Source organism: Scardinius erythrophthalmus (genome assembly GCF_964197995.2).
Source record: "Scardinius erythrophthalmus genome assembly, chromosome: 1".
Taxonomy (NCBI): domain Eukaryota; kingdom Metazoa; phylum Chordata; class Actinopteri; order Cypriniformes; family Leuciscidae; genus Scardinius; species Scardinius erythrophthalmus.
The window spans coordinates 9,601,025-9,623,344 of NC_138221.1; the positions used below are offsets into that span (position 1 = coordinate 9,601,025).

Consider the following 22,320-nt stretch of genomic DNA (forward strand, 5'->3'; position numbering starts at 1 on the left):
ACACACTGTCCTTGTTGCACAATTGCTTAGCCTCCATTAAAAATTGGATGGCAGACAACTTTCTGCAACTAAATCCAGACAAAACTGAGGTGCTGATTTTTGCCCCAGACAACATTAGTCCTAAGATTAGGCAGGCCATTGGTGCTCTATCATCCTCGGACTGTAATGTTGTGCGCAATTTGGGTGTCATTTTTGATAAATCGTGTGTTTTAGCAGTCATGTTAAATCTGTGGTTCATTCCTGTTTTTTCAATCTCAGGAACATCGCTAAGATCAGATCTGTGGTTTTTAAAAAAGAGATGGAGATGCTTGTTCACACTTTTATTTCTTCTCGTCTTGACTATTGCAATGTACTGTACACTTGTTTAAACAAATCCTCTATGGACAAATTGCAAGTGGTACAGAATGCAGCTGCAAGACTTTTGAATAAGACCAACAGGAGATCACATATTACACCTATACTTAAGGCTCTACATTGGCTTCCAATTAGCTTTATGGCTCGTTTCCACTGAGTGCTACGGTTCGGGTCGGTAAACCATGAAACGGCTAGTGTTTCCACCAAGCGGGAAGGAAGTCGACCGGAAGTTGAAGCCGGCCGCGTGCCACCATCTTGTCGCAGAACTTCACCTGCTGTTAGCATCCCATTGACTCCCATTCATTTTGGCGTCACTTTGACAGCGAATAACTTTACATCTGAGGCGTTTGAAGACTCCATTTGTCCATTATTTATTTCTAAAGAAACACGACAATGTATAAAATGCTCCATTACCTTGTAGCTTATGTTATGGCCCCGTAGAAGCAGTTTTTGTAAAAATAGGCTAACGATTGCGTCATAACCACACGACTCTCTGTCACACAGTAGAGAGATTACCGTATGGACGGGAGGAGAAGCTCGCGGGCAATCGGGGAGACGTGGAGGCAAAATGACAAAATAATTAATCAGAATACCTAGCAAAAGTTTCTCCTGCTCCTGCTCATGGACAGCTCCTACTCACGCTCTCCGTCTCTGCAAGATTCGAAAGGGAATGATTCAGATTTCTCTCGGCACAGCTACTAGAAGACAGACGGGTTGCTCACGTCACATCTACGTCGTCAAGCTCGGTTTGAGTCTGCGCGTCAGGAAAGGAAGTGCTAAGAAATCTCTAAAAGTGGGCTTCACTTGTCTCATTTGAGATCCAATGAGATGGCTCTGTCCACTTCTTATACTGTCTATGGTTTCCACTGCCAACAGTACCCTTACTTGATAGGCATGGTGTAGCTTCTGCCGGAAAGAAGCGATCGATGTCATTTTCGCGCGAAGAAGAAAGCGACATAAACAACAATGGATGACATACAACAGATCTGGTTCTTGCTTCTCAGCATGTTTGTCACAAGAAGCCAAGCGCCGCCACCGCCGCCAACATTAGGCGTTTCTCAATAGCAAGTACGCAAAGTTCGGACTTGCCAAGCCCAGGTCAGGAGAATGACTCCAGAGGACGCGAGTCCGGTAATTTCTGCAAAATGGAACAGCGCTTTCTTGAAATGACTCTGCTAACGCTACTCCGGTTATCTCTGTATGTACATTTTAGGCAACAATAAAACGAAATATGTTATAAAACAACACACTGCCTCTTTACGTTTTCATTTAAAGAAATCTTAACCATTATAGCCACACAAATGTGGTTCAGGCAATGCGTATTGATTATATTCACTGCATGTAACCTTAGCCTATTTATAACAACAAAAATATATATTTAACACAACCCTGCCTCTTTTCGTTTAAATTTTAAAAATATTAAACTTATTAATATGGTTCAGGCAATATGTGCATTTGTACTCTGATCATCTTCACTGTAATAAAATAAAAAATTACAAAACTAAACCCTGTCTCTTTTTGTTAAATTTCAGTTTTATCAATAATAGCCATTATAAAAGTATAAGTAAAAAGTACAAGAAGCTATACAATAAGAAATAAAGCAAACAATTCAGTCAAACATACAAAGTCAGCACTCGAGTCTAACGTTACAACGGTAAAGTTAAATGGGCAACTTCAGTCCTGGAGGGCCACTGTCCTACAGAGTTTAGCTCCAACCCTAAAAAAATCACCTGCCTGTAATTTTCTAGTAATCCTGAGGACCTTGATTAGCTTGGGTGACACTTTATATTACGACCCGCAAACAACTGCGCAAGTAAACCGAAACTACGGTGTACGTTTCTGTAATTATAGTGTACTTCCGTGTAGGTATAAGGGAACAATATGTTAAGTTTTGGGTAATAAAGGGGTAACAAGCAGATATACAACCTGCAAAGAACTTCGTAAGTAAACCGAAATTACGGTGTACGTTTCTGTAATTATAGTGTACCTCTGTGTAGGTATAAGGGAACAATATGTTAAGTTTTGGGTAATAAAGGGGTACAACCAGAGCTTTGGACTCTGTGGAAACTTTTAAAAAACGCCCAAGACACATCTTTTTGGACAAGCATTTAATTAGCAATATGGTTTTGTATGTTTGTATGTTATGTGTATGTGTATATCTGTTATGTGTATATTTTAATTCTGTGAAGCACTTTGTGACCTTTTTGTCTGTGAAAAGTGCTATATAAATAAAGCTTGTTTACCACTACTGTATATATTTTGTCCCATTTTTGTGTCCTTTTATCTCTTTCAACACAAGAAGCACAAAGGGGATCTAGTGGATCCTGAAGACTCCCTGCACTGACGCTGTACCCTCACCTTCAGTCTCAGCTCCTTGGATTTTGCAAGACTTTCCTTGCTCCTTATTTTCAAAAAACATTAAACTTCCCAGTGTTGGTCTTTGTGAAAAAGTGCAGATACACCCACGTATGACTAGCGCACAATTTAGCACAAAATGGTAAATGGAAGTTTTAAATCAGCAGTTTTTACCAGAATTTGAGAGAGATCTACAAACCTTTTGACTCTGCCACAAGGGCCATTTAGGCTCATCTGGATGATGCATTATCATGTATACTGTAATAATTACCATAATAAATGACATGCAAATTGCAGGGTTTTTTTTTTGTTGTAAATTTGCACATAGTTCGTTTGTAAATATGCAATTAATTCAACCAAAGGTTTACCTTCTAGGGGCAGATGATCCTTAAAGGGGCATTTCACCCATTTGAACATTGCTTTTTATTTAAAGTGGGTCATATATGTAGTCGAAATGTAAAAGAAATTTTGAATTTGGTGCCTTTGTGACCGAGAAAAGACAAAAAATAACTTCAGGACGCATTTGTATGAAAGACAACAACTCCCACAATGCACCACATTGCACAGCTCCGCAAGCCACTCCCACTAATCCAGAAAGCGCATATCTGCCTATAAGAGAAATCACTCTTCCGTCTACAAGTCTAGCTACCACCAGAGCTTGAAATTAATTTCACATTCACACAAAATGTCTAGTTAGTTGGCGAACTCATTAGTGCATTACTCCTCGTTTGTATTTCTTTCGAAAAGGTGAATTATTGCATGGTACCTGGATGTTCAGTCAGAACATTATGCGGTGCGAAACTAGGAAACTTGTTCACAACACAAACGTCCGTGTCCTCGTCTGATTCAGAGATTTCGTCCAGGAGAAATTGTCATCGTTGAAATTCTTTGCCGCAGACGGACTCTATCTCTGTGTTCGTAGCGGTTCGTAGTTGCATAGTGAGATCACCGGCGCCACCGGTCCGCCCTAACCCGAGCCAGTCCGGGCTCCTCGTCCGCGGCAGGCAGGTCTTCTGCCTCGGCTGCTCTTCGCTATAATGTGGCTTGTAAAGGTAGCCACAGACACCTGATTCAAGCATCAGACTTCCGAAATCCTCTTCATCTAGTCTATATCATATGGAGCACTCTCCTCCGCTATTGTCATAACTTTACATCATTCTGTCTCCACAGCGCCTGTTAGCTTAGCTTCAAACAAGATGGAGGATATTGCTTTCAGTTTCAGAGCGTAAAGTCCCACCCACTGATCTGTAATAGGTCTGTAGCGTGAGCGGGTCCCGCCCCCTGGGAAAGATGAGGAACTAGTGCTTGTAGTCTCAACAGAAATCCCCCCCCTCTTACACTTCCTCCTACAATGACGCAAAATGACGATTTTTGCGTCATTGTAGGAGGAAGTGTAAGAGGTAAATAACAGATTTCTCCCATCTCAGGGGAAAATGAGAGAGTGTTGCACGACCATTCAATAGAATGACTGGATTTCTAACAATGCAAAGCTTAATGCAAATGGGTGAAGTGTCCCTTTAACGTCTCTGACTGAAACTGAATATCATTAGCTGCGTTTACATGGACACTTATAATCGGATTGACGGCTCAATCGGACGAAAAAAAAAAATTAATGTAAACACCTTAATCGATCCGATTGAGCTCGATCCGAATGAAATTTCGATCGGATTGAAAGGGGTGGTTTATCCCTATTGTAATCCGATCGAGAGAACATGTAAACACTTGATCAGATTGAAAACCTAAACTGAAAGGACTGCGCATGTGCGATGACGTTAAATAGCGTAATGACGTATGACGCGCAGAACGAGCCATTCTTCCTGTTGAATAAAGTGTCATACTAATAAGTTTCCCGTCATTCTCATTTCACTTGCGCGTCTGTGAAGTGAAGCAGGACAACGTCCCACCAGTCCTTGTTTTGGATTCTCATCCACAGACGTCTGGTTTTGGCCGCGGGAAGGGTCATTTTTTCTGCGTGATCAATAAGCAGCACGGCACAACGGTTAATATGCTCTAAATTATGACCAGAGATGAATATTATGTCCGCGCACTAAACCCCGCCCTCAAATACTTCTTGTCGGTGATTGGCTGGAAGACTGTTTGTTATGGTTTCGTGGTGCGGGTGAGCCCAGTTTGTTTTTGTTGCCGTTTGTGGAGCCTGTGGTGTCTACAGAGACCGCGTTTTTTTACAGTGTGTTCAGGGGACAGGCAGCTAGCGGATAGTGAGGAGATGTTTGCTGTATGTGACAAAAAATGTTTTGGCCTAAAAAACGTGTGGCATCGCTTAGAGCACCTTTAATTGTGATCATTAAAATAATTGAATATTAAATATTTAGTGACCAAGTTTTGCTAATTATATATATATATATGAAGAGTTCGGTTGCAAAACGCGATAAACGCCATTTTTTGACATTTGGATTTTATTATTGGAAATCACTGTTCAGATGTACCTTAATCTATGTGTGAATTGCTGCCATTAATAAGATTTAAAAATGTACATTTTAAGCCTACTACAAAATGTATTTTTTCACAAAACGCGATATCCGCCAGCCCAGTTTCTTTACAAAGTGCGATATAACGGTTAGGCTATATGTAGCCTGTGGATTTGGGGTGCTCTCTTTTCCCTCTCTTCTCCATCTTTCTTCGCCTCTCGCTCATGTTCACTCTTTCCCGTATTGCTACGTCACCTAATGTGGGTGGGAGAGGTTGGCAATTAAGCGCAGGCAGGTGTATAAGCACCTGGGGTCCTCATGCCGGTAGCCATTCATTGTAGCTAGCTATTGACGCGTTGGAGTGCAGCAGTGTTCCTGGGTGCTGTTTGTCGTGCAAGGTAGGTCTAAACTAGCTGTTGTTGAATGACTATAATGGTTATTTGCGTTCAGTGCATCAAGGGAAGTTTTAATGTTTTCTTGATGGGCTAAGGTGTTACCGAGTGATTGCCAACGGCGCTACTGTCTTGTGTGTGTGTGCATGCGTTTCCAAAACACGTTGAGGATGCCTAGAGTGACAAGCGTATAGAGAAGGTACCCTTTTATTTCATCTGTTTTAGTATATCTCTGTTGGTCTATTACGTTAATTGTAATGGGGCTCCGTTGTTATGTTCGCTAGCGTCCAGTGACCCTGGTGAATGCGTGAAGCACGGAACACGGTCTACTCACCCAATCGCTAGCTTGCAAAAGGTATGGCTTTAATAATAAGGTGTTTGGTAAAAAGCAAAACGTGTAACAAAGTTATGTGCTTATGGTTTTTTGCTAAAGAAGTAATGGTAGAGGGTTTTTCTCGCAGTAAATCTACTGGCTTACGTCTGATTAGGATCTAACAGTATGTCATTTATGGGTCTCGCGTTTGCCGTGTGTGCGCATGTATTTAGTAGCTATATGTAAACAGACTACTGATTATGACTCTTAGGCGCACAGAGCACTCAACTGGGTCTTTTGTTTCTTTTTTTGTTGTTTGTTTGTTTTTATACAGCAATCAGATTGTCGGCTGCTGTTCTCTTGAATGTGTTTGAATGTGTATGTATGTGCAGGTGCTGCTTCTTAGACATTTTTCGTTTGGTTTATTGATTTATTGTATTTTTCTTTTTTTTCTTTTCTTTTACCACTAGCCGGTGGGCTGTAAGATATGTGTGTTAGTGAACTGATGGTGGCCACCGGCTAGCGGTTTCTTCTCTTTGCTTGTTTTCTCCCCCCTTCCCTATTAATAGCCTATTGTGGATTGGGCCCATAAGATGGATTAGCCTATCGGGCTCTAGTCTGGTTTCCTTAGAGTGTTTCACCCATTTGAAACTGAGGTGTGCAGTGTAATGCTGTGAAGCGTGCATCTGTTGTAATAGCTCAACAAGCAACGTTGCTGTGATGTGTAAGCTGAGTTTGTAGTGTTTGTTTTACTCTAAAGTGGTGTGCTTTAGCTCACGGTGGTAACGAAACCTAGGCCTGTTTAAGCTTACATTCTGGTGGCTCACTCTACTATGGCTTATCCCTGTTAAATGATGAATTTGTGTGTTATTTATTGACTATCTAAAGCGACTCATTTTTTTAACTAAGATAAAATAAACATTGTATCTTTTTACTTGCTAAACCAAGCCTGTGCGTGGTTCTTTTTAAAAAAAAAGGAGAGTCCCCTTGCTCTCACCAGTCTTGTCCAAGGGGTGGCGTAGTCAGTACTGCCATCGCCCACCAGGAGGGGGGCAACATATAGAACGTTCAGGATGCTGCGCGAGCTCAGGATGTCAAGCGAGGAGAGAGTCACCGCCGGTGAAGTGCTCCGAGTTTGCTCAGTGATTTAACGATAATATCAAAACATAAAACATATGTTTTTAAAAAGAGGATTCAATAGGCTAACTAAAACACGTTTACCATTTAATTGTTTATACTGTAGGCGGCGAGCTGTCAGTCACGTCTGATCAACAGCTGTCTGTCAAGCGGGTCGCACACCGGACGCGCAGCTCAGTGTTCAAAATCCTGCCGCGGCACAGCGCCATTTACATAGTTTTATATTAAATTTACATTTGTGTCTCAAATCGTAGTTAATGTAGGCCTATACGGACTTAACCCCATGCTGCAATATACATTTAGTTTTAAATTTATTTACAGAAATCAGAAAATTGCTGATGCTAACGGATTTCAGGTGAGAGTTGTCCTAGACGTGGCGCGGCGAGGCGCGGCGCTGAGCTGCGCGTCCGGTGTTGCGACCCACTTCAGAGTCAAGCTAACGTCATAGGATCTGATCATACAGGTTTGGTTTTCAGCAGCGGTGTGGAAGGAGCCTCCACTCTTTCTGTAACAAGCTACAAGTCGTTTATCTAACTAACTTAATCTTACTTATCTAAATTTTAACTAATCACAAATAGTCCGAAGCTGTTAAAGGATGGTTAAAACGATAAACATCCTGCAGTTTGTCTGCTCTGACAGCTCAGCTAGCCAGGCAGCGCAACGGGGTTTTATTTTTTATTTTTTTTTTAATGCCCACTGTCCCTATGTGAAGCACAAGCACACAGACGTCCGTAGGCTACGTTGTTATCCGACCTTTTCATTCAGGGACTGCCCTGGATTACTGGCACATGCCATAGTCACATTATGTTTATTATGGCATTATGTTTTTGAATATTATTTACGATTAATTGATAAATTATTGTTAATTTTCCCACTGATGATCCAAAAGATTTCTTCAATGGTATTACAGTAGTAGAACCTATGGTGGATATATAGCGTTTTGCAAAAAAAAAAAAAAAAGTTATGTTGTGTTGTGTATGTTCTGGCCAAAACTAACTCAGAATCTTATTATTATTAATCAATCTTTGTATATACTATTCCATATATTTATGATGTATTTTTTTAAACCAATTTAAGATGTTAAGATAAATATGTTGCATTTTGGCATGGTTTTTGACTTATTTATGAACTATTTATGGACATAAAATTAAATAGAAAATATAGTGGATTTGAAGAATATTGTGTCCATGGCCTTCACTGAGCTCAAGAAATAGTTTAATGTACAAAAAATGTGAATGAACTTGACTGTTGATGTCTTAAATAATAATGTCAAATAACCAACATTTCTCAAAATGGATATATCTCGTTTTGCAACGAAACTCTTCATATATATATATATATATATATATATATATATATATATATATATATATATATATATATATATATATATATATATATATATATATATATATATATATATATATATATATATATCGTCGCTGTCCGATGAAAACCGCGTATGTCCATTTTGCCGATTTTGAGATTTTTCGACGGATAGAATGTCCAGGTTCATTTCCGTATACAGTATGCTTCACATATCTAAATGACCTATGAAAAGTTGTGAAATCATGTCATCTGATTTTCACGTATATCCATTTGGTGTCAATGCTGTCAATCACGCCGCGTATCTCCCGCCCTGTGGAGGCATCTCGCGGTCTAAGCGTCTCTGGAAGCTCAGCATTGGATAGCCGAATAACTCTGTGAGGTAAAGTATCAGCAAACGTTTGTTTTTGACAACTGTTCAAGTTTATTATATATTCGCAATATATTCACAACTGTTATTTACCAGTAAATGGTCTAGACGAAGTAATTGTCACTGTTTATTGTGGAGATGTTAACGCACGGGCCTGTTAACTTAAGCAATACTTTTAAGGTAGTCTAATATTTTTCTGACTAATAAATTACTGACACAGTAAAGGGTAGATTTAAATAAAGTATAACTAATTTTAAATAAAGAAAAACAAAATTTAAATAAAGAAAAAAACTAAATTTAAAAAAAGAAAAATTAAATTTAAATAAAGAAAAAACTAAATTTAAATAAAGAAAAATGACATTTAAATAAAGAAAAAACGAAAATTAAATAAAGAAAAAAAACGAAATTTAAATAAAGAACAACGAAATTTAAAGAAAAACGAAATTAAGTTATTTTATTAAAAACGAGATTAATTTAGATTGATAACGGGTAAAAAGGCTAATAGCCTACATGTTGGGTCCGTGTACTTTTTCGTCCATTCATTATTCTATTTCGGAATGAAAGATGAAATGTAAAAAAAAAAAAGCTGCAGCTTTTTTTCTTTTTTTTTTTTGTTTAAAAGAAAAAAACAGAAATGGCTGTATTTTTTTTGTACATAGCATAGCCTACTTTGTTATGATTTTAGTATCATAATGATTAATAAATGCACGCACAATTATCCGTGAACTTGATTTGAAGCCTTTCAACTTGTGTGTGCAAAATTCAGAATTAAATGAATGTGCAGCAGTTTGTACAAATAGAGTCTGTAGGTCTACTATGCTGTTGAAAGTATGAAAAGTGAACAGCACGAGTAATAGGATGCACAATTTGAGACGGGTCAGACATGATTTTGACCACTTCATTAAGTTTTGTTTTGTATAAAACCTTTCTTTAAAGTGAATTTCGTTTTGTATAAATTGTATCTTAATTTTAATCAATTTTTCATCAACCATGGATTAAATAAATAAGCAAATACCGGTATATAGCAGACAATATAATCATGGAGACGCCCGCGCGTTCACTTGCATTGCACGTTAACTGGAGCGCATCTCATTAACGAAACTCAGTGTATGCCTCACACAGACATGAGAAAGACATCAAATAGGCTACACAAAGCTTGAAAGGTCTTTAAACGAAATAATTTAAAACGAAAAGAAAAAGGCAACTCTCTGATTATGTATGATGATATATGATCATAGCCTAGCCCTAGCCTATTTTGTGAATTGTTCATTCCCGGTTGGCACACATTTTGCTGCCCTTACAAAAGTGCCGCTCTAGGCAATTGCCTAGTTATATGGACGCGCCGGCCCTGGGGTCAGCAATGAGTGTATTCATTGTCCCTTCATAGTTTGCAAGAGATATTTAATAAACTGAGCGTATTTAATAAACTGAGACGTAGGCTATTTAATAAACTGAGCGTATTCATCTGTCAATATGAAACGCGACTTGGCCATTCTAATTAATGATCGGAAGAACGCGTATCGACCACCGTTACTGTAAAATATGCACGTATGTCCATTTAAACTCGATTTTGGTCAAATGTGGATTATATCATTACACTGGCAAGAATATGGCTACATTTAAAAATGCCATACCAAGTATGACAACGCTATGTTCATATGCTTTTAAATTATGGTATTTTTTTCACTTCCTGAAAAGTAACCGTTTTGGACATACGTGATTTTCATCGGGCAGCGACGATATATATATATATATATATATATATATATATATATATATATATATATATATATATATATATATATATATATATATATATATATATATATATATAGTGATAGTTTATTCTAAGTTTACTCAAGTGGAAGAATGTGACTAATAATCTTAGGCCTACTAGCAAATGCATTATATTTTGAAAAATAAGTAATTATCTTAATATCAAAACCTTAAATTTCCTCTGGACTCAATGATAAATACATGTCTGACCGTTGGAACGAAACATAAAAACTAGAAAATCGCATTCATGACGATTTATGGTTATTTTATTTCCATTAGACCTTTGCCTACATTGACGCTGATGCATTAAGAGGAGGGGCTCCCCTATTCCAAGATGGCGGCTCTATTGACGCATTCGTTCCAATGAACTGCCGTATATATCTATGGTTAAAGCCCTTAAAGCTGTATCGCCCAGTCTCTTTACGACTACAGCTGCTTTTATGTGGATCAAACAGACATAACGTGCAAATAAACATCCGCTCATGTCCGTGGTAATAGTGATTGAAGCCTAAAAGTGATTGAAGCCTCTACTTATTGATTGAAATGTTATTTCTGCCCTGAAATTAGTTGATTTCCTTCAGAAGAATTATATTTGACAGATTATAACTCAACTAGTACTTTTTACCTCTTAAAATACCTTTAGATGGCCAATACAACCATTATAATGCGACGTTTCACCTGCCAAAAAGTGACTGAAGCCTCTACTTATTGTCTGAAAGGTTATTTCTGCCCTAAAATTAGTTGATTATATTCATGAGGGTTATATCTGACAGATTATAACTCAACTAGTACTGTATCACACACGGCACGGCCCAGCAGACAGATCAGGGTCAGACACAGGAGAACAAACGTGATAAATATGAAGTTGCAAAGGAAGAACTTCTCGGATCAGGAGATGAGGTGAACTAAAACAGAGTCAGACTGCAATAGCCTGAACTTAAGACCCAACAACTAATCAATTAATAAAACATTTCGGTTTCTTATAATTTGGCTTTGGCTGCATTACCCTATAGTTTATTTTTATTCTTTTTACAAATGTAATCAACATTTTCATAAGTACTAGATGTGTTTAACATGCCATTTTATTTATATTATGTTGAAATGAACGAAATGACTCGAAAAAAGATTCGTTCATTTTGCTGAACGAGACTCAAAGATCCGAGTCAGTAAAATGATCCGAACTTCCCACTACTACTACGACCAAGAGAGATCCGTCATTGAGTTTCACCGTCGAGTTTTCTGAGGTGAGGAGAGCAGTTCACGGTAGGCTATTTATCATATTTTACACAACCATCACACATACTTTATACAGTTTGATTAAGCGACAGACTCATTTCTTTAGTGTTTTCATCGATCACAGCGATACTTGTGCGTCTTTTCTGGCGTCTTCCTTCTGAAATAAACATTTAGTGCAGCAGCAGCGAGCATGAGGAGAATATGTTGAGTTCATTCAGACCTGAGCGAGTTTGTGTTCGTTTGTGTGATTGTCTCGTCAAGTCAGAAGTCAAAGTCAGTTTGAGATAGTGATGGGCATTCCGGCTCTTTTTCGTGAGCCGGCTCGTTTGACTCGGCTCACTGAAAAGAGCCGGCTCTTTTTGACTCACAAACGGCTCTTTAAAAAATATGTTTTAACTCGCTTAAAGTCCACCACACAACTGTGCAACGTGAATATTCACATTTTTAATTGTCCATAACAACCCAAAAACTAGCCTGCTTGACTTGCACATCTAATTAATTGGCAAAGTTATGACTGACTATTTTTCGTACCTTCTTTTTTTACTTTTTAATGTGGATATTATTGAGCTTGTAGAAGTTCAGCTCTTGCGTTCTTCTGAACATCTTGCGCTGCAATTGCCCGATGTCATTTCTGAGTCATATCAGACCATGATCTGTCTCTCTTTTAAATGCCTATTCCACAGTGGTAGGCTACGATTGGCTGTTTTAAAATATAATTAATATCGAAACAAAATAACCCAGACGGCCTCCTCCAATAGTACTGACAGCTGTAGGGTAGACTGTGTACAGTTGAGACATAGGTACAGTTGAGACACCTTAAATAACTTGCGCGCGCAGCATGCACAAGTTGTGATTTTTGCTGTGCACATGCGTATTAGTGTCCTCTTTTATCCTGCAAAATCTGAAGACTGGACGCGTCTCAGATCAGAAGATATCTGCAAAAGTTTTTTTTCTAAGGGAAGGCTTGCATCGTTTTTTGCGCACTCAACTATGAATAACTTATTATCCTTATGTGACTGTTAAACGTAACTGGTACCATTACAAACATTATTCTGTGCCCTAAAAATTGGTATATTCCATGGTAATGAGTCATGCAAGCTCAATGCAAAATCTAGAGAAATGTGCGAAGTGGCCAGCGGGGGATAGTTGAGACACTAGTGTCTCAACCGTACCCCAATAGAGTTATATTACAAAACACGCTGTTTATTTGTTCAGTGTTATGATAGCAGGTTAAACGTCATAATTGGCCAGCATAGGACGCAATTAAAAATACAATTTCATATTTATTATATTTAACTGTATATGTTATTAATGAATATATTTTTTAAACATGCATGTTAGAAAGATAACCTAGCAAGTTATCTTATTCTTGTGCAGGATGCCCCGCACGAGAGCTAGGACAACAAATAGGGAATGCCAGGAGACCATTTAGAGAGGGCCGCAAAAGTTGTAGATGAGGGCATATCAATTAGGAAGGTAGCTGAGAAGTTCAAGATTCTGTTGCTTCACTGGCCTGATATGTGAAAAAAAAGAAAAGAGCTTCATCTCTTCATTAGTCTTTTTTTATTATATTTGCAATGAACATTTAGTTACATTTCCCTCATTAAAAATGGGTGTCTCAACTGTACCATAGTACTGTCTCAACTGTCCCGTACATACAGTTGAGACAGAGTTGACACAAAAAGCACCTTATTTTTATTCGCTAATTGTGGAAAATGTAAACTACTTATGGGTATTATTGATTGATAATACATTAGTCTACATGCTAATGTAATGTCATGTGGCATTTCATGTGAAAATTCAATTCTTTTCCGTATGTATTTTTGTGTGAAAAATCAAAACTCAAAAAGTGTCTCAACTGTACACAGTCTACCCTACTATTGAAACTTTTTTCATTTGATTGGTTCAACCGCCGCCCGCCCGAATTTAATTAAAATATTATTTTTCGTCACATCATCCGCCTGATCCGCGGTTTTTCCGCATCTCTATTGTGTGTGTGTGTGTGTGTGTGTGTGTGTGTGAGTTTGCTCTGCCCTCCCTCATGCAGTTTAATTGGTTGACATCGCGTGTATGATTGACAGGAACAGAATGTGAGGCTGATCAGACAGTCGAAACAAATGTGTGTGCGCCTTTAGGCCTATATAATTATGTTTTTGAATTAGTCAATTATTTTAAATGCAATTAAAATCATTCATTATTTCATTATTAGCCTACATAATGATTTAATTTATATAGGCTATATTTTTAAATATAGAGTCGGCTCTTCAGACATGCGAGCCGGCTCCCGTCGTTCACCGACAAGAGCCGGCTCTTAGATCCGGCTCATTCGCGAACGACCCATCACTAGTTTGAGATCAGTGAGGGAAATTGATATGGGAATCAGTCTCAAATAAATCAAGTGAAAATCAAATAATTCAAAAATCAAGTGTCATACTGGAACAGAGACTGCTTTACATTGAGCCTATAATCCACGTGAGACATTAAATGAATGCTAATAAACATGAATAGCGTTTACCTAGTAACAATAGTGCAACTCTTTGGAACATAACTAGCCTATATTCCCTTAGTTCCCATAACTATTTGGAAAGTTGTATGATCATTTTCAATTTCTGTGCATGTAAATATATAAATTCTAAGCATTATTATTTTAATGATCTAACTACTTTATAGTGATTAATGTAGTTATCATAAGATAAAGCTAGCAATATTAATTTGGGCATATTATGCTGCTGTAATTATTTTTCTGCAGTGGTTGATGAAGATCATTATTGATAGTTTTTGTTTTATTGATTTTTAATCCATGTCATAGTGTGAGAAATTACAGTATTGTCTTTCAGTGGAGCAGTTTTATAGTCTTTTATTATCTATACTGACTCAAATAATGTGTTTCTAACAACTCAGAATAAAGTGAGATGATCTGCTGATGATCCTGAATGGCTTGTTGATAGTCTGACAATTATGTACATTTATTTCTGTCTTTTTTACCTTAATAATATTTGGAATAATTTTATTACATTGTTTAAAGTCCGGCTATCAGTAAGTATAAAAGCATTAACGTTGACTTAGTAACTGATTTTTTATTTTATTTTGGGCAGATCAGCTCCTCCCACTTATATTTACCATAATTTAAGCCCCTCCCACAGCAATCACATCATCAGAGAAGCTCCTCCCACAGCATCTACATCATCAGGGAAGCTCCTCCCACTGTAATTCACCAGTAAATGCTGTAAACTCCCATCAGCTACAAGTGAAGACGAGCATCAGAGCATCAGGAAGAGCTGAGATCTGCAAAGACTGAGTTTATTAAAGAGGACAGTGAGAACATGAGTGATCCAGAACCCTGCAGAATGAAACACACTGAAGATCCTGAAGAACAAAGAGGTTGGTGTTTATTCTTCATTCATTCATGATGCTGAAGATCATTCATGTTAGAAACATTCCAGCACTTCATCACGTTTAGATAAACAGTTCAACTATGAAATGGGTACAAAAGTTTCATTTTTGGTTTTCAAAGAATGGTCAGTAAAGTGAGTTTTGAGAAATGTTCATATTTATTGTGAACATTATGTCAAACCAGATTTAAATTTAGCTCTTTTATTTTAAATTTATATCTGGTTCAGATTTTTTGATTTTCATAGTTTACAACAGTTGTTTCTTTTTTTTTTTGTTTTGTTTTTTGCAATAAACATCCTGTATCAAGTAAAGGAATGGCAGACAGATTTGTAAGCGTAATGTAATGTCATTCACCGTTGTTTTGTGGCTCTTTTTTAAGTATCGGTTCAGGCACTGGTACCGGTATCGTAAAAAACCCGAACAATACCCAACCCTAATTATTCATAGATATAGAGATTAGTCTTCTTATAATATCTTTGGTAACAGGGTAGATGAATGTGATCAATACTGTGGCATTTGTGTAAAAAAGGAGACAATGGATTGAGATTATTTTCTTGTCCTCCAGTCATGCTGTAAAAAGAGCCCAGATAATTAGTGATCGACAATACTGTTTTTTATGATCAATACCTAGGGATGCACCGATATGAAAATTTTGTGATAATTCTTTATATTTGAAAGCCGATAACCGATATATTTGCAGATTAATCTAAATCCAAATGTGTTTATAATTTTTTAGAGCCTGATTACAAAAGTCTCACCATTAAAAGCCATGACCCAAACACACAATTATAATGTTCTCATCATAATTGTATGTAGCCTATATGATAGAGTTGCACTGAACTGTATTTTCCTTTTGGAAGTGATTCCAATCATATTTTAAGCAATTTAAAACTCATCACTCATCTGAAGGAAATAATCCTTTATTTATCAGCTTTAATATATTGGCCAAATTTTCTTATTGGTCCGATAACGATAACATTAAAAATGAACATACAGTGAGGAAAATAAGTATTTGAACACCCTGCTATTTTGCAAGTTCTCCCACTTAGAAATCATGGAGGGGTCTGAAATTGTCATCGTAGGTGCATGTCCACTGTGAGAGACATAATCCGGAAATCACAATGTATGAATTTTTAACTATTTGCATGCATTGTATGAGCTTCTGTTACTTTCACTGTTCATTCTATTGCTCTATCATATTTTATCTTTCATTTAATATTACAGCACATATTTAGAGCAGCTCCAGAAATGTTTCAGTGCTGAGGATTGGTTAAAAAAAAAAAACAATTGCATATTCTTAACTGTATACATTTAATATAGATGTATATTTTTGTAAAGTTGAAAAGGGTAGCCTATTTAGTCAAGAGCAGTGAGTAATTTATTTGTTCATTGTTTGATTAAAAAAGTATTAAACTTCTGCCCCTTTAAGCCCGAACGCACGGACGACGGACCTCATTTGAATATAGCTAGGCCTACTGTCTACGTTCACTCGAGATATAACTGACTTTGTTTACTGGGATACTCGCCAAGATGGGCGTTTTACATAAACTTGTGTGAATTCGTCCATACAAGCGCAAGACGTGAAAGACAATTCAATTCATTATCCGCGCGCTGTCTGAGACACTGGTTTGCGGGGCGCGCGCTTTGGATGTTTGCGTTCATGGAACTTCTTGCCTTGCTCACGCGTCCTGTAACAATGTAGGGAACCACAACCCATTATACATAAATCAGGTAACAGTTCATGTTTTACGTACATATACGATTTAGTTTAAATCCAAATGACACGTGCTGAGCGAACGATCAGCAATCAAGAGCATTCAACAGAAGTGCTCGCTCTCTCTCTCTCTCTCTCTCTCTCTCTCTCTCTCTCTCTCTCTCTCTCTCTCTCTCTCTCTCTCTCTCTCTCTCTCTCTCTCTCTCTCTCTCTCTCTCTCTCTCTCTCTCTCTCTCTCTCTCTCTCATCAGTTAACGTTGATAAGATACATGTCTTGTTTGACTTCGCCATTTACATCTGACCGAACTACAAACTTTCCAATGACGTCTGGTTAAAGGGATGCGCTCGACCAGCTCGTGCGTCTGTCCCGCTGCGCGCTCAATCCACTGCGCGTTTTTCTCTTATCAGCTCGCGCACCAAGGCAATGTGTTACTATATTTTGTTTAATATCCCACTAGGCAGATACATTTACTTCATAGACAGCCTCCTTTTTTTATCCCCATTTATCCCCTCTGTTGTCAGAGTTTCTTTTTCTGGACACAAACACTGTTTACACGCGGCCTGGTATCGGTCGTTGGTATCGGAGCATTTTACGAGTACGAGTATATTGAGCTCAGTATATTCCTACTTGTACTCGTGCATCCCTAATAAATAGGATTCAAAAAGAGTAAATAATTAAGTGCACGGTCACTAAAGCGTCTTTTTTAAATAACATGTAACAAATAAATCATTTAAAACTAATTCAAACACATTAAAAAAACATTCTAAACCACTTGAATAAAAAACATTGCTACTTCAATGTACCTTAGTGCTCTCAGTTGCATATTTTATGTATAACAACAGCATTTATATGAACTATAGGCACATTATGAACTATATTTCAAATGGAGAACATAAAAAAATCAACAACGGGGAAGTCTATCAACTTTGCATAAATGTAAGCATTCGTTTTCAACAGGAATACACTGGGGATATGAACTGCAATATGCATACAGTGAAAAATAAACAGAACAATGTTCTGTATCACATTATCACTATTACCAAGTCCATCTCATCTGGCGTGTCATCAGAATTATTAATGTTTTTGTCTGTCTAGATTGTAAAGAACCAGCTGACAGAGAGCTGTTTTTATCTGTGCGTTTACAAAAACTTAGTAATTAATAATTTTGATGTTTAATAGCGAAATAAAGGTTATATGTCAATACAATATAGGGAGTTTTAAATGAGAGGATCAGTCTAGACTTTCAGCATGTGAAATTTCTACAGACATTGACATTGTTGTCAAATGTCACACTCTGTGGTGTTTTTTTGTTAAGATAAATTCAAAGTGTAACAAATAATAATAAATCCAAAATTTAATAAAATACAAAAATTAATAAATCTGCTCCACTTGATTGCAAAAAGCTTGTGTTCTTGTAATTAAACTAAGAGGCCACAGTGTGACGTTGAATTGAGTTCGCCAAACTCACACAGGAACACAGGGGAACTCGCTTTATTTAACTTTATTTATTTTTTTATTTTTTTAAACGGCAAAATGGTAATATTTTATAGCAGTTGTCTACTTTTATGTCCTTTCACTTCATTTTTTTTTCTCTTTGTATTATTTTGATGATTTTTTCTTTCACTTCAGATCTGATGGAAGAGAACGAGGAGCGTGGAGAACATTTGCGTCGCTCAAAGAATAAAAAGACATTTTTAAAGAAAAATAGAGCCAAGAAATCTTTCACCTGCACTCAGTGTGGAAAGAGTTACACAACCAAACCAAGTCTTGAGCGTCACTTGAAAGTTCATACAGGAGAGAAGCCGTTCACATGTGATCAGTGTGAGAAGAGTTTCACACGCAAAAATAGTCTTAAGATTCACATGAGAGTTCACACTGGAGAGAAGCCGTTCACATGTGATCAGTGTGAAAAGAGATTCTCAAGCAAACAAAATCTTGAGCTTCACATGAGATTTCACACTGGAGAGAAGCTGTTCTCATGTGATCAATGTGAAAAGAGCTTCTCAAGCAAACATCATATTGAGATTCACATGAGGATCCACACCGGAGAGAAGCCGTTCTCATGTGATCAGTGCGGGACGAGCTTCACACAAAAACATCATCTTAATCTTCACATGAGGATCCACAACGGAGAGAAGCCATTCTCATGTGATCAGTGCGGGACGAGCTTCACACAAAAACATCATCTGAATCTTCACATGAGGATCCACACCGGAGAAAAGCCGTTCTCATGTGATCAATGCAGCAAAACATTTCTTAGTGCACCAGACCTGAGGAAACACCTGACAGTTCATACGAAGGAGAAGCCGCATTCATGTTCTGTGTGTGGAAAGAGTTTTTCACTGCTGCAATCTTTACATAAACATGAGAAAACTCACACTGGTGTAAAAGAGTACATGTGCTTTGAGTGTAAGAAGACTTTTATTACAGCGAACTGTTTAAAACTGCACCAGAGAATTCACACTGGAGAAAAACCTTACATGTGTTCACACTGTGACAAGAGATTCAGTCAGTCATCAAATCTGAAATCACATGAGAGGATCCACACTGGAGAAAAACCTTTCAAGTGTTCACACTGTGACAAGAGATTCAGTCATTTAATAAGTCTGAAAACCCATGAGAAGAACCACACGGGAGAAAAACCTTACAAGTGTTCACACTGTGACAAGAGATTCATTCAGTCAGCAGATCTGAAAAGACATGAGAGGATCCACAGCAGAGAGAAGCCGCACACGTGTGATCAGTGCAAAGAGATTTTCTCTATTAAAAATCACCTGAAGCGACACATGACGATCCATGCAGTGGAGAAACCACAGTCTGAGATCACAGTAAGTAGTTCATCTTAATGTGCTGAGCATTAAAGTCTCTCCTGTGTAAGTTAGTTTCCTAACATGATGAGCAACATGACATCTTGGTGGTTGCTTGCTATCTGCTTCACATTTTTTTACATTATTATGAGATACAGAGTTTTAATTATAAGAAAGTATCTCATTATTATGAGAACATTTATCATTATGAGATGTTAAGTCATTATTATGAGAAGTTTCTAATTCATGTAGGATTATCCGTGAACAGGCCATTTCATTAAATGAACCCAACACCGCATTCCACAGTTCGGAACGATTCCCCAGTGAACCATTAGTAAGTCATAAAACACAGTCATGGTGCCGAGATGGCTAAAGGAGATGTCACCAGGAATCAGCAGGAAAAGATTTCTCTTTGTTCCCCAAACTTAAGACCATATGGCCAAGAAACCCTGTGGTGACCCCGATGCATAAATCCACAGCCTTATCAGGAAACGAAGGATGCTAAGGCATTCCCATGGCACAAACCTTAAACCAGGGACACCTCCTTTCTGCAGCTGTAAATTCCAGAGACTTTTGTCACCAAAACCAATAGACTGAAATTATGTCACAGTTCTGTTCAGTTAGTTTCATTTTTATTGACTTTTAGTTTGTTTTCTCAGTCACATGTTCACCTTTGTCTTAGTTTTCCCACCACTCATATGTCATTGCGGTCATTCATTTGTTCTGCACAGGTGTATTACCTTATGAGTGGATTATTAAAGACGTTATACCTCATCTTCATCTTCATCATGTGTTCCTTGCAACCGTTGGTGCTTAATGTAACAATATAGTGTAAAAAAATACATTTGAGATTTGTGCTGGCTAATGTTTACAGGCACCAGGGCACCATACAGACTTTATCAAAGAATTTGCTGACTTTCTATCGGAGTTAGTACTGGGTGCAGATAAAGTCCTAATTGTTAGTGATTTTAATATTAATGTAGATAACATTAAGATGCAACGTATGTATTGTGGCAGGCATAGTCCATTTTTTTACATTATTCATTTCAGGGTTCGTACATCCTTTTGAGAGTAAAATTCAAGCACTAATCAAGGACTTTCAATCACACTTTTTCCAGCTCTTCAATTTCTTTTTATATTATCCAGTTTTAATGTTATTTTTAATGTGATGACCAAAACCATGATTTGTTCATCCTTAAAAGATTGACCCCATTTGTAAAACTAAACGTTTCAAAGTGTAGGAAAACTTATAGTTGGCAAACCAACATATTTATTTAAAATTTTTAAATTAGCACTATGACCAGTAGATGGCAGCAGAGGACCGCTTATTGACTTATAAGCCGTTTCCACTGCAACTAACGACTATTTTTGTATTGATTAATCTATTGACTAAATTAGTAAAAATTTGTATACAAACATAAAATAAAAAATAAAATAACAGTAAATATTGGTAATAACAATAATAAGTCTGATAAAGTCAGCATGTTCTGAATGTCACTATATCCACATGTTCTGGGCTTCTGTTCAGCACAGCTAGATGAAAAAATAAATAGGACTTCAGTAGTGAAACGCCAAATGAAATCCAAATTTCTATGAAATCCTTTTTTAAAGCAAAAGTAAAGTAGGGCTGCAGCTATCGATTATTTTAGTAATTGAGTATTTCACCAATTATTCCACCGATAAATCAAGTAATCGAACATAAATGTGGTAATAAAGATAGATCCAAGTGAAACAACAGCCATTAAAATACAAATATATAATAACAAGCAATAATTGGTTCAAATAAAGTATCAAAGTAAGTAATAATTTGGGTTTTATTGAACAACACGGTTAGGTTACATGATCAAGGTCACTATTTTTTTAAATGTGATTAGCCTTAGTACTTGAAATATTGATTATTCCTCTCTCATCATGATTGTTAGAAATGAAACTTGTTTGTTTTCAGCAGAACTGCCAGAAAGCATCTGGAAGGAGAGGACGGAGAGAGCGCCAGTGATCCAGAACCTGCAGAATGAAACATCAAGATACTGAAGAACAAAGAGGTTGGTGTTTATTCTTGATTCCTCATTCATTCTTCATGATGAAGAACATGCTGATGCTCACCAGATTTACATTGTGTCATGACCAAACTAGTGACTTATAACACAAATCATCTTCATGACATTAAAATAGATCATAATCGTGCACAGCCGTTGTCCACCAGATTTGATGAGATTAAAATGACTATTGAACTCATCAGTGATCTTGACTTTGAGCTTCACTTATCATTTCACGTTTGTCTCTCATTTGAAATCTCACTTGATTTAATGTTTCTTTTAGACCTGATGGACGCGAACGAGAAAGGAAAAATGTGTGTAAATGTAAATCAAGTCTGAAGAATCTCATGAGGATCCGCAGCGGAGAGAAACTTTACATGTGATCAATGCGGGAAGAGTTTAACTCGGGTTTCACTTTCATGTTCAGGAGCTGAAGAAGAGGCCGTAACACTTTCAGCAGAGACGTGAATGTGATATTAATTTGAACTCATTCATTGTTTTTCAGAGATCTGTCTTATTAGTTTTAATTTTCATAAAAAAAAATTGTACTTCAAATTATGATTGATTAAACTCATTATAATTTTATCAACAGCTTGTTGTTTTTGTCCAATTTTATTTTCTGCTGATTCTTCTTATAATTTTCATTTCTGAAAGCCAAGTATTACGTTTGCTTCAGGGGCT

At 37.2% G+C, this 22,320-nt stretch overlaps 1 protein-coding gene across 2 annotated transcripts; it reads left to right on the forward strand.

Moving 5' to 3' along the window:
* The first annotated feature begins 5,464 nt into the window (after positions 1–5,464).
* On the forward strand, positions 5,465–22,226 carry LOC308690326 (uncharacterized protein). 2 transcript variants are annotated; one of them, XM_081364730.1, is made up of 5 exons: positions 5,465–5,536; positions 14,820–15,069; positions 18,426–19,624; positions 21,549–21,645; positions 21,923–22,226. In XM_081364730.1, the coding sequence occupies exons 2-4, from the start codon at positions 15,012–15,014 to the stop codon at positions 21,597–21,599; spliced, it is 1,308 nt and encodes a 435-aa protein (XP_081220856.1). In that variant the 5' UTR covers positions 5,465–5,536; positions 14,820–15,011; the 3' UTR covers positions 21,600–21,645; positions 21,923–22,226. The 2 variants fall into 2 exon arrangements, with proteins under 2 accessions (XP_081220856.1, XP_081220857.1); XM_081364731.1 differs by having other exon boundaries at positions 21,552–21,645.
* The last annotated feature ends 94 nt before the right edge of the window (positions 22,227–22,320 follow it).